This window comes from Carettochelys insculpta, chromosome 1, assembly GCF_033958435.1.
Source record: "Carettochelys insculpta isolate YL-2023 chromosome 1, ASM3395843v1, whole genome shotgun sequence".
Lineage (NCBI taxonomy): Eukaryota > Metazoa > Chordata > Testudines > Carettochelyidae > Carettochelys > Carettochelys insculpta.
This window is the reverse complement of record NC_134137.1, coordinates 181,256,337-181,274,901: the sequence shown is the minus strand read 5'-3', so window position 1 is coordinate 181,274,901 and position 18,565 is coordinate 181,256,337. Positions and strand designations below refer to the sequence as shown.

The 18,565-nt window shown below is 42.4% G+C and overlaps 1 protein-coding gene across 5 annotated transcripts in view; it reads left to right on the top strand.

Moving 5' to 3' along the window:
• The window catches only part of EVA1C (eva-1 homolog C), a 94,540-nt gene that overhangs the window by 29,432 nt on the left and 46,543 nt on the right, over positions 1-18,565 (top strand). For all 5 annotated transcript variants that reach the window (XM_074996932.1, XM_074996953.1, XM_074996966.1 and 2 more), the window contains 3 exons: positions 8,489-8,685; positions 12,667-12,790; positions 16,475-16,627. In XM_074996932.1, coding sequence (XP_074853033.1) covers positions 8,489-8,685; positions 12,667-12,790; positions 16,475-16,627 — 474 coding nt within the window. The remainder of the gene's footprint in view (positions 1-8,488; positions 8,686-12,666; positions 12,791-16,474; positions 16,628-18,565) is intronic.

Here is an 18,565-nt window from a genome sequence, read left to right as displayed (position 1 = left end):
AAGGCGGGAGATGGATGGCAGGAGACGAATCGCTTGATCATTGTCTTCGGTTCACCTCCTCTGGGGCACCTGGCATTGGCTACTGTCGGCAGACAGGATACTGGGCTAGATGGACCTTTGGTCTGACCCAGTATGGCCGTTCTTATGTTCTTATGTAACAGAATACTCTAGTTCAGTCTACATATATTTCATGCTTTATCCATGCAGCGAATTTTAGTCTGAGTTCTTTGTCACTACAACTAAACCATTTAAGTCTGAAAGAAAGGATTGGATTTTACATGTGACTCTTGAGCCCTAGTAAAAAGCTGAATTGAATAACTGATTTGTGTTGCACAGACGGGTTGATCACAATGATTCCTTCTGACCTACACAGTCTTTGAACCTGGAAATCAATGCATGATGCTATGATTAAGGCTTAACTTCTGAGTAGAATTGTGCAGGCTGCTTGGTTACTTTATACAGTAAGGTCTCAGAGTATGCGAATCCAGAGTACATGACCCTGCTTTTATGTGGCTGACCCCCAATTCATACAGCAACCCCCCGCTTTACGTGGATTCACGTTGCTTTAACATGAGTTTCGCAAAACACGAAGCTGCAGGGCTCTCAGCCTGCCTAGCTGCCTGCAGCAACGGGCAGCCAGGTGCGCTAAAACCCCCTACCCCTGCTTCCCAGAGCAGAGCTGCTTGTCAGTCATGCCAGTTCACCCCCGTTAAACCCTGCCACCAGCTCAACCCCCGCCAAATCCCCTGTTGCCGTGGCCCCACCTCACCCCACCACACGCCATGGCTGACCTCCCCAGCGGGTGGCTCCAGTTTCACGCCTGAAGCTCTCTTCCAACCCCCGCAGACCCGGCTCCAACCCCCATGCTCCAACTCCCCCACCCACGCCCAGGCCCCAACCACTGCAGACCCAACCCCACCAACCCTCATGTGGCCCCAGCTCACCCCTCGCCCCGTGCAGCTGGCTCCGCACGTGCTGAGCTCCAAACCCCTCTCCCCATGCTCAAGCACCCCGCCCCGGTGCACCCCCGTGTAACCCCTCCACCGCCTGTCTCAACCCTCCCCACAGCCCCAGCTCACACCCCTGTGCATGGGGCTCTGGCTTCAACCCATGCGCAGGGATTCAACACACCCCCACTCAACCTCCCTGCCCTTATGCACTCCCCATTCAACCCTCCCGCCTGGCTCAACCTCCTGCCCACAGCTCCAGCTCATCCCCCATGCGTGAGGATCGGCCTGTCAGCCGCTACTGGCATGCACAGGGGTTCTAACCCCGCTGCCAGCTCAACCCACCCCCGCCCCAGTTCACCCCCATTCGATCCCCCCTCCGCATGGCTCAATGTCCCCTGTCCGCAGCTGGCCCCCCCGACCCCGCATGCGCTGGGCTTCCAGCCGCCTGAGTGCACAGGGCTCCATCTGTCAGCCGCTGCAGGCACGAGGTTCTACACCCCTCACAGCTACCCCCCTGCCCTGGTTCACCCCGTTCAACCCCCCCCAGCTCACACCCCCTGGCACGTGGGGCTCTGGCTTCAACCTCCATGTGTGCAGGGCTCCATGGCCAACCCCCGAACCCACCACCCCTGGCTGGGTTCAAGCCCCGCCCCAAACCTCTACATGCCCAGCTGACCTGCACCCTCCCACCCACCCATTCCCTGCAGCCCTAAACCACCCCAGGCTTAACCCCTGTCCTCTTCCAGGGCTCCAACCCATCCCCCCCATCTTATTTATGTAAATTTCAAGGTACACGAGGGTTGAGTGGAATGCAATCCTTGTGTAGTTCACGGGATTACTGTACATAGTGTAACCCATATGATGCCTATAACTGTATGCTTTGAGTCACTGGAAAAAAGTCCTACAGGTCAAACTTCTCTAATCCATAACTCTCTCTTTTGGCAATATCCATAATCCAGCATGATTTAATTGCACTGGATGACAATTTATCATGGGTGTAGCCAAGTTTCCCATGGTCCATTAAAGTTTGCTTCCAGCTACCAGTCCTGGCTTTCAGTGTTCTGTGCTGTTATTTAGCTGTAATTTAGCCTTAAATGTCTTCTAAGGGCCCAGTAAGCAGTGGAAGTGTTGGTAATGTGCTAGGCAATATTGACCTCCCATGATCCGGCAAATTCTCTTGTCCAGCACCAGTCAGGTCCTGAGGGTGCCGGGTTAGAGAGGTTCAACCTGTGGTTATGTTTCAGTATGATGACATACAGATATCCATAGGTCACTGCAGTGTTGCCAATTCTCATTAGTTTATCCAAAGTCCTGCAGTATTTGGAATTTCCTTCAAAAACCAGAAAGCAGGTCAAAGCACAAAGGATGAATGAATAAGTAACACAAATTAGTAGGGGCAAAATTAGAAAAGTGATGGCACACAGTGAGTTCAACCTAGCTAATGACATAAAAGCTAAGAAAACATTCTACAAATATACTGAAGGCAAGAGGAAGACCAAAGACAGGGTAGGCCAATTACTCAATGAACAGAGGAAAAAATAACAGCAAATGTGGAAATGGTAGAGGTACTTAATGACTTCTTTGTTCTGAGAAGGTTGGTAGTGATTGGATGCCTAGCATAATGAATGCTGGAGAAAATGAGGTAGGTTCCTAAGTTAAAATAGGAAAAGAACAGGTTAAAATTACTTAGAAAGGTTAGATGTCTTCAAGTCTCCCAGACCTGATCAAATGCATCCTAAAATACCCAAGGAGCTGATAGAGCCAGGGAAGTTTAGGTTGGACATTAGGAAAAACTTTCTAACTGTCAGGGTGGTTAAGCACTGGAATAAATTACCTAGGAAAGCTGTGGAATCACCATCACTGGAGGCTTCTGAGGGCAAGTTAGACAGACATTTGGCAGGGATGGTCTAGATCAGGAGTCAGACACCTTTCTTTGGTGGAGTGCTGAAATTTGACCTTTTGACTTCTATGTATGGTTCAAATGCCACTGATACTTTTTAAAGTCACTAATAGTCGTACTTACAACGGCTTCATTCATAAATAAATAAAGATGAAGAGTTGTACTGTTTAGGAGGTGGTTAGTAACATTAGCTGTTTTGCTAATTCACGACTGGCATGGCTTTGAGCAAGCTCCTGGCAGCATGGGGGTGGGGGAGGAGTGGGGATAAGCTCCCACGTGGCATGCTGATGAAAATCAGCTTGTGTGCCGCTCTTGGCATCCATGCCGGGGGTTGCTGACCTCTGGTCTAGATGGTGCTTGGTCCTGCCATGAACGCAGGGGGCTGGACTTGATGACTTCTTGAGGTTCCTTCCAGTTCTGGTATTCTGTGATTTTCCTTGAAGCCCAACTGTTGTAGTCATGTTTCTGCATAGGCATCTCTACTTTCCTCTGAGTGTGTGTGTGGTCGTGGTGATGGGGGTGGGGGGCAGGAGGTTTAGAGCCCTAATGTTTTAGGAAAAAAACCTTGAAAATATGGACCCTGATGGCTGCAAATCCAGGAGTCAAATAAACATTTGCCAACATTTATTATTGTTTAAAATCTGGATTTTTTTATGCCATAATTTTGGAAGCATGACAATACTTGGGTTTTACAACACTGTCCCTGTGAGGTCAGCTATGTGGCTTCTTATTTAGATGTGTTTATAATATGTATTTTTATAGAAAACAAAACCAATAGAAATATCGCACCATATTAAACAAAAAATAGCATAAAAGACATCTTGTAAGACAAACATTCCACTATAATGTTTGTAATAATGCAGACAATACTGCAGAGTCTGTATCAGAACCCAAAGAAAAACAGCATAACCATAAAGCAACATGAAACTGACCAGTAGCTCACCTTCTTTGTCCCAGCCCAGAGAGTAACAGAAAAGTAAACACACATTGTGAAGGTTGGCAAGTCTATTCAACTGGTAGAATGTTTTCTCTCTGAATAATCCCAGCTGTTATTATTTAGAGAGGGAAGGATTTTTTTCTAATCTGATATTGCTGGAATAGCTGTCTTCCAGAAGATTGGTCTCTGCACAGGATTATGTAAACCAGAGTTTACCACACTTAAAACATGTGCATACCCCTTTCATGACTTCAGCCTTACTGGTGTACCGAATGCCATCCCAGTGTTTATCTCCTGATTTTTAGAAAGTTATTTTTTGCTGTGTATCCCTTGAAATACTTTCACATACCACCAGTGGTACATGTTCCACAGTTTGGGAAACACCAATGTAAAATTGGCCTTTTAAATGCAGGGCTGTGAGCTCAATCCTTGAGGGGGACCTTTCCAAGAGTCTAGGGCAGGTTAAATTAAAAAAAAAAAATCTGTCAGGGTTGGAGATAGGTCCTGCTGTGAGGGCAGGGGACTGGACTCGATGACCTCTCGAGGTCCCATCCAGCTCTCTGAGATACGTATATCTCCATGTTAAACAATATGGAAGCACACTGTGTCATTAAGGTACAGCCTGCATGAGAGGTGTGATGGAGTCACACTTCCTGGGGAAGCTGAAGGAAGCAATTAGAAACTGCTACTGTCTGCATGGCCTGCCAGGATCACCATTCTGTGCACAGGGTGGGAGACGATCTTTCATGGGAATGCTATTCCCCTCCACGAGCAAGTGGCTAGAAAGTGCACACAGATCCATGTTCACCAACCCCCGCCCCAGGCACACATCAGCGGAACTGATCAGCAGCAGGCGGAAGTATGCTGCACTAGCAGGGCAGTGACTTATTTCCTACTGGAGCTAAGGAGAAGCAGGAAAATAATTGTGGCTCTCTGGTGAGTCACCTTCCCTTGCCAGAGCTGCTGTGCACCGCCCCTCACACAAGGCAAGACATTCAGTCTCATACGGTGCTTTCAGAGGTGCAAGGCTGTGAGTGTAGTACTCTGTGTAATAGTAAAAATACACACATCTGCATAGTCTACCATGTGAGTGGAGCAATCCAGATACCAGTATGTCACCACATTTCTTATCAAAGGTTAGCAGCCAACTTCCATAACTATTTTTATCTTTTATTGTGTGGAAGTATACAGGGATTTTAAAGGCCACTTGGAAGGCTGGAGAGCATGATTTATTTCTTTCTTTCTTTCTTTCTTTCCTTCTTTTATATCAGTCCTTCAAACATTATTTTCTGTGAGAAATGCACCTGCTTATAGAAAACCCGAGCAGATTTTTAAAGCAACATTTTTAGAACGGAATATTTGTCATTGTTGCAGGAAAGTGCTTAGATACTGGATTAGGAATTTGCAGGATCAAAGTCACAGTTAAGAGGCCAGGGAACTCATCCAAATCACACCATCGCTGATATTCTTTAGAGAATAGTGGGCTGTTTTGTACACAGCACATTCAGTTCCAAGTAACTTAAAACCCAAAGGATTGACATGATTACAGTTACAGGACCAAAGTTTTCATGGCATTGAGCACCTATGAGGCATAGTGGGTCAGATACTTGTTTACACTAAGGCTCCTTTACACCACACTGGTAATATAAAAAGTACTCTAAGTATCAGTAACTTACATTTAAGATGCCTTTATAATATTAGTGTGGGGCAAGGAAGCCGTAATGTAAATGAGAATTTGGCCTATCCTCAGTACCAGCCCAGCACCTCTCAGCAGGGCCTCAGCACTTTTTGGCATTGAGCCCACAGAGATGTGTCTCTGGCAGTGAAGGTACTTTATTTTTGTACAGACTGAGCAGAGAAAAGTTCTTGTTTAAAGCGAACATTTTCCAAGAGAATGTAGAGACCATTTTTCATGTGAGCAGCTTCGCTGACTTCAGAAGGGGAGCCCACACGACTGAGGGACTGCAAGGTGGTGTGAAATCCTAGGCTTTCTGAAGTAAATGCCTGAGCTCCCATTGACTTTACCAGGGTCAGGATTTCACCCCATGTTTCTGTTGCTATGGGAGATGACAGACAGACAGCCTGACAAACTCAGGCCCTCTGTTTACCTTACAGAAAAGACAGTCCTCTCCCCCATCCCCCCATGCAATCAGCCCTTTCCTAGACTCTAGGAATGAAAGGGTAGTTGAATCTCCATGTCCGTGCAGCCCTTGGCTGGTATGCTGACATTGCCAACAAAGGTTTTAGAGTCACATGTCTATCCATTAGGATTTAGATGAAGAGTACCACATCTTTTCACACAAGCCACCAGACAGCCAGCAAATAGCAATGACTTTTGCTGGCTATTAGTCTACGTTAGATTTGAAGCAGTGACCTGGAAATGTAGGGTCCCATATCTCTTTCTGTAAGCCATCTATTCCTTTATGAAATCTGTGTGCAGGGAAATTAAATGTAGAGGTGTGATTTATTTTTAGCACAGAATAAATGTGTCCACTTGGACAGTTAGTTAGTACAAAGCAGATGTTGAGCTTTCTATTCACTCCTGGCTTATTTTACAGGAGTTTCTCCCATGTAAACAAGGCCTTTCACACAAATCAACAAAACTAAGGACATGGCAGGATACTAATGAAGTGAGTTTAGCTGCTCAAAGTGGCCTAAACTCACCAAATCTGTACATCCTCTATAGACAACCAACCTTAATTTTAATAACAAAAAGAATCTAAATTTGGAAAGATATATCAGACTGTACTAACATGCAGTGGTCAACAGTTACGGCCTGGGGCTTCTCTTTTCCCCCGTATTAAATGTAACATAATTGATTGTTTTCTAGGCTATCTACTTTATTATGATAAGGGATTTCCTCTTCTTCCCTTGAAATGTCTTAAAAGTTGTAGAGAATTGACTTGTATACTGAAGAATTAAAATAACTCTGTTTTGTTATTTAGCTTGATCTTTAAAATTCTGTTTCTCACGGTTTATAACAAATAACTCATGGAGGCGCTCACTCATGAATAACGTTGCAGTTTTCTTTTCAAGCATTGTTACAGAGTTGTAGGTGTTGACGTTTTGGGGAGCAAATATGTAGAATTTCATGGACATATAAAGATAAAGTTCAATTGTTAGGCTTATAACCTATCATTGCTCCTTTAAATACCATTGTTGTATATACATCAACATAAGGGTGTGTTAAGAATGGATAATTAAAACAGAAGATAATTAGAGATAATTTTTAAATGTAGCAATTTGGGCATTAAACAACTCTTTGAAAAAACAACTGTGGTTCTAATTTCTTGGACAATTAATTGAATTATTCTCCTAATTTTATGACATTTTCTTTCTTTAAATGTGAAAAGAAAAAATACTTAGGGGTGCTAAGTGCTGAACACACATTACCTTTCATATATGTGTGATAAGGAAGGTTTATAAATACAGGAATTCTGCATTTGAAGACATCAGGGAACATGGTCATTCATATAACCTGCAATCACATGATAAATGCAGCTGTTATAATAGTAGCATATGAATTTCCATTGCTTTCTCTGTCATAGTTACATGCTAGCAAACACAAAATTACATGTGCGTCAGACGAGTATATCCAACTTTTATTAATGTCTGAGAGAAGGAAGGTGAGCAAGGTACAGTAAGCTATTTCATATCTGGCATTCTGTCATCTGGAACACTCAAATAACTGGCATTTTAACCATAAGTAAATTTTTGGTTATGTTTTCTATAAGTACAGTCTAGTGAAAGTAAATACAAATAAATACAGCAAATACTGTATGTTTACAGTGTACAATATTGCTGTTGTTGGTAAATGAAGCACTCTGCATACATTTTTGTTTGTTTCTCAATATCAATCTTGTTTTTCTTTATTGTTATGCGTTGCTAGGAATACCTCTCTGTTATCCAGAATATTTGAATGTCTCGCAACCTCCCGGTCCTGGGGCTGCTGGATAGGAAAGACTTTACTGTAATACCTGTTACTGGACCAAGTTCTGTTGGTGGAAGGACCTGACAAAGAGCTCTATGTAGTTTGGAAGCTTGTACCTCTACCAACATGAAATGGTTCAACAAGAGATATTACCTCACCCACCTAGGTTTCTCTGATATCTTGGGATCAATCCAACTACAACACTGCAAACAATTAATAACATCTAACAGTTACCCATTAGACTGATATGCAAATTATATAGGGAGAATCACTTTATCTATCACTTGAATGACACACAGCAACCATTTAATAGATGACACCTCAGTTTAGCACAGGAAATAAAGAATACCTTATGCAATTGAAACTGCCTGGGGGTGCAGAGAATAGACCAGAAGTCTGAGGAATAACTTTGGATTTTGAGAAAGTGCCTTAGGTTCTTTAATGATCACAAATTGCTCCAACATATCTTCAAACCTTATCTGAAAAATAGCATCTGCAAAGTGCCCCCTACTGGAGCACCGGTTTAGTAATGCCTCAGTGGAAAGAGTGCCACCTACTGAATCACCAACAAGATTACCTGTAGCATCCAGATACTTTTTGAGTTCAGTTGCTGGCTAGATTGTAAAGACTGATAAGCTCACAGTGTTGTGTGGTATGGCCATGCTTGCAATCCTGATTTTATGCCCTTTCCATACTATGTCACGGTTTTCATATTACCTGAAGAGTTTGTCATTGCTTGTATAAAATTAACATAGTTGAATATTTTCTAGGTTACCTAACCAAACTTCTGCAAAACCACACTGTGTATGCCTGTGATGGCGACCGTTTGAGCCTGCAGTGTCCTCGACATTCAACTATAAGTGTCCAATCAGCATTTTATGGGCAAGATTACCAAATGTGTAGTACACAGCAACGTGAAACTGCAATGAAAGACTCCTTAAACTGTGTGGCATCTACCACTTTTCAGGTATCACATATTATAGATTTTTTTTTTAAATGCAGAATGTTTTTAAATCAGATTTCAGTTTTGTGACCATAGTCTTTGAAAATGCCAAGTCTTCACAATTTTAAGTGAATTCCACAATGTCTCAGCTGGTATATAACACTTGGAAGCACTCAGTAGACCATCAAGATATCAGGTAAATAGCTTTTATTATTCCTTTAGACTTTTAAAATATTTTCAGGGTTCCTTCTAACCTATCCTCCCCATTTTTCCACCTTTAAACTCCCTTTTTCAAGGCCCTGCAAAATCCATCCTTCTAGCCAAGCAGATCTGCTCAGAATAGCTTTAATTGGTCACAAGGGTCCCTGACATGAGGCACCCCATCCCTCAACAGCTGAATATAATGAGCCAAATTCATCTTTGCTGTAAAGTCTCTTAACTTAAATAACACTATACTCTGAATGACTTTGGTTTGTTGCTTGCTCACCCAGTGTGTCAGAAAACAGGACTTGAACCTGGATCACTAGCATGGCAAGGCTGAGCAAAATCCTTTGGCCACAACAATGTATTTTAATAGAAATTTGACAAGAATAAGGAGGTTTACCAGTAATAGCCTAAGGGTTGCTTCACATATATAATAGAGTGTGGCTTACACTGCAAGTTCATAAATTATTTGATGTCATGGAAATTTCTATACATAAGCTTAGGAAATCCACTCTGTGAATGGATGAAACAAGCGCTTGGCTGTTAATAGGTCAGGTTGTGCTTCAGCAAGCCATTGTCAATGGGAGCTCAATGGGATTTAAACATATGCCTAAAGTAAAGATGTGTTTAAGAGCTCTGTAAACGGGGGTGCTTTGAAAAATCAAGGCCTTAATACTTATAGCTGTTACATTGCTTCAAGTCAGCAAGGAATCTCCATTCCACCCATTAATAATGGTATTAATAAGTGATTTGGTGTCACATCCTTCTATCAGAAACAGTATTGTGACACAGAGTTTTAATAATGTAGCTTCTACATGCTGTACTGCAGCTAACATCTGAAGATATTCTATGAATGACCTTTGGGCCATGTGAAAGTACAGCTGTCCACTAAAAAACGTGGGGCCAAATGCATCCTTGGTGTCATTTCACTGACTTTATTGAAGTGACACCCATGATTAATTTGAGTTTTTGAGTCCCGAGAGTCTCTGTGAGGTTTCCATAGACACATTTTCTTGAGTACACTGCACATCTCAGCTGACAACTGCACTGTAGAATAATAGAAAATATCTGTAAAAGTTTATTTTTTACTGTTCAGAAAGATAAGTGTTTGGATTTGCATCCCAGAGAGCTCTGATTCTGTCAGATAGAAAAGACACACTCTGTAGAGTGAATTCTTGGAAAAGAACCATGATGATCTCATTCTATTCCTCTCTGTGGAACAGAGTTTCAGATCTGCATAATCAAGCATGGTATTATCTTACAGAGAGGGGAAAGAATAGCTGGCATTTTGTACAGTAGCCTCCTAGTGAAAGGACAAAGGCAATATGTTAATAACCTGACTAATAATTTTGTCTAATATTATTATGTTGATAATATAAGTGGCTGGATGTTTTTGCATAGCTGAGTCGGTGCAAAACGTGAGAGATACCATTATAAAGAGAGTTATGGATGATGGTTCAGCTTGGGTGTAAACAGATGCAGTACAACTCAGTTATGCCCTCTTGTTCAAGAGCTAAATATTTCCTGATTTTGTTTAACTGACTACTTTGTGAACAACCAATGTAGCTTTGCCAGGATGGTAGTGATGATTATAGATATGACTTGAAATGTTGTGAAAGAAGAACTGAGTTCTCAGTCATTTTTTTCCCTTAAAAATGTTATAGCAATGTAATGAGCTTGAGAAGTGTTAGATTTAACTCTTTTTTTACCCATAAACGAGGAACAAAGGGGGCCTGAACTTTACAGGATCATTATAATATGCTGCCAATGTGCATTACTTCTGTTCTGGAGGGGCTGTGTCCAAGGCTGGTGATTGTTCGGCTATTGGCATGTTTTTTGAAAGTGGAAACAAATGTCAGTTAATGTGATTGTTAATATTTAAACACCTGGTTTAAATTCATCCCAGCGTAAATCCATTGAAATTAGTAGAGCTATGCCAGGGGTAAATTTTGCTCCTTCTGACTAGAAACTAGACATTAATGGCCAACACCTTTTACAGTGGCACCTACAACTATCAGATAGTAGTTCTTTTCAGTGACTAATGCTTGAACTGGATTAAAATTGACTACCTAAAGAGAATGTACTCAGTATCACGGCTTGATGTTTTCAAGCATAAGAAAGCACGGAGATAGTAGAGATGACTCAGAAATAATATTTAAACATCTATGTCAACATTAGGGGTTTTTTACCCTGTTTGAAATTTGAGTTTTAATTACATAAGAATGGGCATGCTGAGTCAGAGCAAAGTTTCCTTGACCCCAGTATCTTGTCTTCTGACTGGAGCCAGTGCCAGGTGTCCAGGGGGAAGGAACAGAACAGATAATCATCAAGTGATTCATCTGGTGTTGCCCATTTCCAACTTCTGGCAAACAGGCTAGGGACAGCAGCCCTGCCCATCCTGGCTAATAGTTGTTGCAGGATCTATCGTCCATAAATTTATCTAGTTCTTCTTTGAACCCTGTCATAGTCTTGACTTCACACCATCTTCCGGCAAAGAGTTACACAGGCTGACTGTGTACTGTGGGAAGAAATGCTTTATTGTGTTTGTTTGAAACAAACTGCTGCTTAAATTTGGTTTAACTTGCTTTAAACACTTATAAGGCTGCATCTACACTAGCAAGTTATTTCGAAAGATTTTTCAAAAGAAGGGGGCTCTTTTGAAAGGTCCTACAGAGTGTCTACACACACAAAGTGTTCTTTTGAAAATAAATAGAAGGAATACAGTTCTCCTTTCAAAATTACTCTTCCTTTCCCATTTCAGGAAGAGCGCCTTCTTTCAAAATCTTCTTTTGAAAGAAAATGTGTGTAGATGCTCCTCAGGCTCTTTTTTTGAACGAGCAATCCCTGGTCCATTCTTTTGAAAGAGCAGGGGGGCTGTGTGGACACTCTCTTTTGAAAGAGCAGATCATTCTTTTGATCCACTTTTTTGTGTGTGAATGCCCTCTTTCAAAAGAAGCTCTTTCAGAAGAGAACTTCCGGAATGGCTTATTTCAAAAGATATCTGTAGTGTAGACATAGCCTTACACGCAAACTATTTTCAGATATGATCTGGTTTGGCAGAATTATATTAAAATTGGATTCAAAACCATCTTTGTCAGTGTTTATACTTTACTTTTTTCCTTAATATTTCCCACAACTGTTACCACTGATAACAGCTCCTGCAGCAGGGACAGCAAACTGTGAATGTTACTTTAAACAAGCTTCTGCCTTGCCATCTATCATGTTCTCTCGCCCTTTTCAGAGCAGGTCAAGTTGACAACAAGGTTATAAGATTGCAAGCCTTCTTACGCCTTTCACACTTCCAATTACTGATTACTTGGTGAATCAACATGATAAGAGTAGCAGAAAATTGTTAGTAAAACAAATTGGGATAGATAAAGGCCTGGTTTGTTCAAATAAAGGTAAGGTAGTTTGGTTACATCTACATTGACTAACCAGCTCACAACTGAAATTAATTTAGACCCTGGTTGAGGAGGATATTTCAGCATATGCCTAATTCTAAGGACACAAGTAGTACCTATTTAGTCTACTTGTGCTTAAAATTCATTATGTGCTTAAGTATTTTGCTGCATCAAGTTCTTAGTTTGAATCGAACTTGTGTTTAAAATGCTCAACCCAGGATTTTCAACTAGCAGTTAAAGACCAGCACAAACACAGTTTTATTCCTGTTAAAAAATGCATGTGTGAAAATAACCAAATGCCAGTGGATGATTTATCTCATGTAAATACAGCTAAGAGGTTTGGTTGCTATACAGCTTCATATCTTGTTTTCAAGACTATCCTTTTTGCCCATTGTTCTAGAAAGTACTGGATGAATGCCAGAACCAGAGAGCCTGCCAACTCCTTGTCAATAGTCGGGTTTTTGGACCTGATCTATGTCCAGGAACCACTAAATACCTCCTTGTCTCCTTTAAATGCAAACCTAGTAAGTAATTTCTACAACAAGCAAGTTCATTTTTGTAGTTTCATTTGTTTTGGTTATAATGCCAGTGCAGAAAGCTCTGCATAAATCCACATGAAGTTTTCAGATTTAAAGATTAATAACAAATTGTATTTCTACTTTATCTTAGCTTTCCATCTTGTTTGTAATATGCATATGCTTGCTCCCAATGTAACTGCTAATACAGTTTGTCAGAATCTAAGACATGAAGTTTTAAAAAAATATGGAAAAGTTTATACTTTAGAGAGGAAAATTATGACATTTTTTCCCAAAAAGTGCTTTGGCTTAAACATAGAGATGTCAAAAGGCTAGAAACCATGGTGATGAGTGTGGGAAAAAATGCCTAGATAGCTGGAACAAAATCTCAGACTCTTTTGAAGTTCAGCTATCACAGTTTTTGTACATAACAGGGATTTGTTGTCAGTGGACATGTAAGAATAAATGTACATAATAAACTATTTATATTTCAGTAGAAATATAGGATAGGTTCTGACAACAAATGTAAAGGGATAGCCGTTGCCTCAAAGGACACACATTGTACAAACGTGAGACAAATATAAGAGGTGGAGAACAGGGAAACAGCAATCAGGCTGTTAGGTTTTGTTTTTTGTTTTTGTTTTTTTTTAAAGTTTTGTCTTAGTAAATATAAGTGAATGCCAACTCCCCCGTATGCAGCCATTACATGCTGGTTAATTTTCTGTATAGTGGAACTAGATCTTCAAGAAAGCATTTACCTTTTATGAAGATAGTGACTTTGCTACTCAGAGAAGATATTCCACATACAGGGGGAGTATCATGGAAGCATAATGGGGAATGTGGAAGGAGCAAAGAAACAGGACATCAAGACTGGCAACAAGGTGAGGATAGGGGGACAACACAGAAAGATACAGGTGAAGAGAGACTGAATTGGGTGTGTAGGACTTAAAAGTCAAGGACACGAATCTCTTGATAAGGATTCGCTTACTTTGAAAGAGCACCAAAAACACTGACTCCTGTCACCAATATTAATAGGTGGGTCTATCTTCAGAAAAATAAATACATGCCTGCTAATTTACTTCCTAGGATTTCTATCTGTTATATTTTTATGTATCCTGGGTATTATACTTAGGTCTAGGTCATTAAAAAGCTCTTTCATTTTATGGATCAAAGTGGTTTGTTTTTTAAAGTCACTTGATATTTTTAATCTCCTATACACAGATATTTCATAGGTATGATGGACTTTGTGATTTCACTTTTACAAAAGCTACGTAGAAGTATATTTAATGGAGTTTCCTGTGTGTCGAATTACTTCAGGCAATAGGCTTCAAGATGAGTGCAAACAATCTAACCTAGCTCAACATAAGATTTAGATTTCTCAGTGTAATATTAACAAGCTTTGTTATGCCTGATTTCTGAAAACATCCCTATATTTAGAAAATCTCCTGTGTCTGCATAACTTCAAGCACATGGTTAAGCCCCTTTGGGTAGGTCTCCACTTGGATAAAAAACCTGACATTAGCCCAAGGCAGCTGACTCAGGCACTGGGGCTGAAAAATTGCTGTGTAGCTGTTTGGGCTCAGGCTGGCTGTGTCTAGATTGCCGAGAACTGTCAGTAAAAAGTACACAAATTGCACACCGCCTTGCCTACCTCTTGCTGACAGCAGTGTCAGGAGATGTTTTCCCGACACTTGGCCCATTCACACAAGGCCAAATGTCAGGAAAACCTCCTCTGCTGAGACATACGTTCTCTTCATGGAACGAGGAAGACAGGGGTATCAACAGAACACTACCAAAGCAGCAGACTTCTGCTGAGAAACCTCCAGTCTCCTGACAGAAGCCTGTAGTTTAGACATAGCTAGGCTGAAACCTGAGCTCTGAAACACTGCAAGGAAGGAAGGTCCTAGACTTCAGACTTCAGCTTGAGCCCAAATGTTTACACTGTACCTTTTAGGTATACAGCCCTACCTCTGCAACCCCGAGTTAGCTGGTCTGGGCCAACTTCAGCTGTGCCATGAGTCTTATCCCTGTGTAGATGTACCCGATGACTTCAACCAAGTGCTCAAGTGCTTTCCCAGATTCTTTAATTTTATCATGATGTAGCTTTTAGCCTCATTAGGAATGTTATTTTTTTCTTTATTAACATGGTATAGATACAATCGTCTTCATTATATTCTTGTCCTAGGCAACTGGCTTCTAGGAACTTCAGTCATGGACCAAGGTGCTAGGTGCTGTACAAACACAGAACATAATTTTAAGCCGGGGGTGGGCAATAATTTTTGATGGGAGGCTACTCTGAAATTTTTGTAAGTGGTCAAGAGCCACACTTTTCTATAGAGGGGGTTTGGGGTCTGGAATGGAGGTTGGATGCACAAGGGAACTTGGGATAGGGGATTGGGGTGCAGAAGAGGGTTGTGGGGTTTGAGAGGGAATTTGAGGGTTGTGACCTGGGGCAGGGTATTGGAGTGCAGGGTCCAGGTACAGGAGAGGATTCTGGCCTGGGGGGTGGGGGGGCTGTAGGAGGGAGTACAAGTTCCGGGTGGGAGCTGAGGTGTGGTACCAGAGGCAGGATTTAGCCAAGAGGCCTTACCTAAGCAGCTCCTGGCCAGAAGCATTTCCAGACAGGCTTCCCAGCTTGTCAACGGCTCCAGCTCAGTGGCTGTTCCATGTGGCTCTGTGCATTGGGGGGCAGGGCTTTTTGCACTGGCCCACCCCCAGCAAAATCTCTCATCTCCTGTTGGCCTTAAACCAACCAATGGGAGCTCAGAAATAGTTCTGTACTGCCCCTGCCCCCAACAATCTCTCAGCTGCCATTGGCTTGTTTCTGCCCGATATGTGCTGAGAGATTTTGCTGGGGGCTGGGGTAGCATGCAAAGCTCTCCCTGCTCCACAGGCATGGGGCGGGTTGCAGTCCGGACCAAAATGCTTGGAGGGCTGAATCCAGCCCATGGGCCATATCTTGCCCATACTTAGTTTAGGCTGTTAGCTCCCCAGGTCAGAACATTTTTTGTTTGCTTCACAGAGCTTTCATGTTGTCAGTAAGCTAATGCAAAGAATTTTTGAAAGTGACAACTTTCTGTATGCTCTTGTGTGGGGAACTAGAAGAAAGCCAATTTGTGTCTCTTATATTTCAAATGAAATAATTAACTTTTTTTTTTTTTATGAATGGAAGTGATGCTTACCCTTCTCCAGTCTAATCTTAGTAGTTTATGTGAACATCCCTGATAACAATAAGGTTTCCCTTTCCCCCTTTTCGAGCTGCATAACCCTTTTCTTGTTTGCTGGGTCCATTTTGAAAGATATTAAATGACATGGGCTAACCTCTGCTTTCAGTCATGCCTGTGCAAACCCATTGCCTTCACTGGAGTTAAATGGCTATGGCTGAGACCAACATTCGAAATCCAGCCGCTCTTGTATTACAGTACCGAGCATTCTTTGGCGCTCACTTCAGCTGTGTGCTATGGTGCCAAGTGATGCGGACCATCTGTATTACTAATGTGTGAGCCAAGCCGTTCAGCAGTGACGTGTGCATTTGAAATCAGCAGAGAATGTGGTGGTGCCCTTTAGAGAAGCAAAGAGAGTAGACTGATTGTAATGGGATCATTATACATTTTGTTAATTAGCTATTAACAGTCCAGCTGAGTCTAAATGGTCCACCTTAGAATGTAACATTTTGATTGGTTTCTCTTTTAGCTGAACACAAAACCAAATCAGCATGTGAAAATGAAGAACTGAAACTCCACTGTAAGGAATCAAAGTTTCTTACTATCTATTCTGCCACATATGGCAGATCAGCACACCAGAAGGATGTCTGCTCTACAGGAGTGGGCCATATCCCTCAGTTTGGTAAGTTTCAGTGTGTTTGTACAGACCTCTTCAAAGAGCTGTGGAAATATAGAAAACAAATAGAAAAGTTGATATGCAAGAGCCACTGATCTTTGGAATCACACCTGACTCATCTATGAACAAGAACTAGCGTTTTTAAAACACAGTGTCTAGGCTGAAAAACAAAAAATAGATCAGAAACGTAGCTGAGGTACAACACTTGGCTAGAAAAAGGTCTCGCAATAATTTTAAAAGTTCTACCTCTGATGTCTGCTGTGAATCTAATTAACTTGTAGTAAATACCCCTCCTTGCTCTCCCTTTTCCTTTTAACATCTATCGCCTTTTGAGAGTGGTGAAGTGCTGTGACAGCTGCATATCATGCTTGTCTTATCCTCACCTGATGCTCCTTGTCTGTGTGTATTCACTGTTGTCTCTTGACTTACACTTAGACTGTAATGTCTTTGTCCTGTGTCTGTAAAGCTCCTAAGAAGGATGGGTCCTGGTTCATAAGAGGGGTTAATAGATGCTGCTATAATACCAATAAATAATTTTCTTACTTCAAACTCGCGCCGGTCCTGTCCACCTGATCAGCACTTACACCCCAACCCTGTACGCTGCACCAGAAGTAAAAGACAAGTTTTATGACATGCTTAGGGCTGCCATAGTGCAAATACCTGCTCACGAACAACTGTACATTCTGGGTGACTTCAATATGAGAGTTGGAGCTGATCGTGACTCGTGGCCTTCGTGCTTAGGCCACTTTGGTGTGGGAAAAATGAATGAAAATGGTCAGCGTCTTCTCGAACTTTGCACGTACCACAATCTGTGCATCACAAACACATTTTTCCAAACCAAGCTACAGCACAGTGTCATGGAGACACCCACGCTCAAAACACTGGCATCAACTAGACGTGGTCATCGCTAGACGTGATAACATCAAAAACGTCCTTCTGACACACAGCTATCATAGTGCTGACTGCGATACAGATCACTCTTTACTTTGCTCCAAACTCAAGGTGATTCCCAAGAAGCTGCACCACTCTAAACCGACTGGAAGGCCCCACATCAATGCCAGAAAGACAGCTAAGTCAGAGAGAGCTGAAAAGTTCAGAGCGACCCTGGAGGAGAATCTGCGCAGCAACCCTGGGGATGCTGATGTGACATCCAGATGGCAGCATCTGAGGGATACAATGTACGATACGGCCTTGTGGGTGTTTGGAAGAAGAGCTAGAAACACAAATGATTTGTTCGAAGCTAACTCCGATGAGATGATTCCAGCCATCGAAAAAAAGCGCGCTGCGCTCCTGGAGTACAAACGCTCACCGAGCCAGAGTACCCTGCAAGCGCTCAGAGCAGCCAGAAGAACAGTACAGCAGACGGCCAGGCGCTGTGCCAACAACTACTGGCTCGAGCTATACAGCAGCATCCAGACCAGTACTGACTTTGGTAACCTCAGGGGAATGTACGAGAGCATCAAGAAGGCATTAGAACCCACCCAGAACAAGATGGCACCTCTGAAATCCAAATCTGGTGAAGTCATCACTGTCAAAGCCAAACAGCTGGAGCGCTGGATGGAGCACTACTCCGAGCCATACTCACGCGAGAACATTGTGGTTGATGCAGCCATCAATGCCGCCTAACTCTTACCAGTAATGGACGAACTGGACCAGGAACCAACTGTGGGTGAACTGAAGAAAGCCATCGACAGCATTGCAGCAGGAAAGGCCCCAGGCCAGGATGGTATAGCACCAGAGGTAATCAAGTGTGCCACAGACACCCGCCTGGAACCCCTACATGAGCTACTGTGTCTGTGCTGGAGAGAGGGAGAGGTTCCACAGGGCATGCGCGACGCTAACATCATAACCTTGTATAAGAACAAAGGAGACAGAAGCGACTGCAACAATTACCATGGAATCTCCCTCCTAAGCACCACTGGTAAACTGTTCGCTCGCGTCATC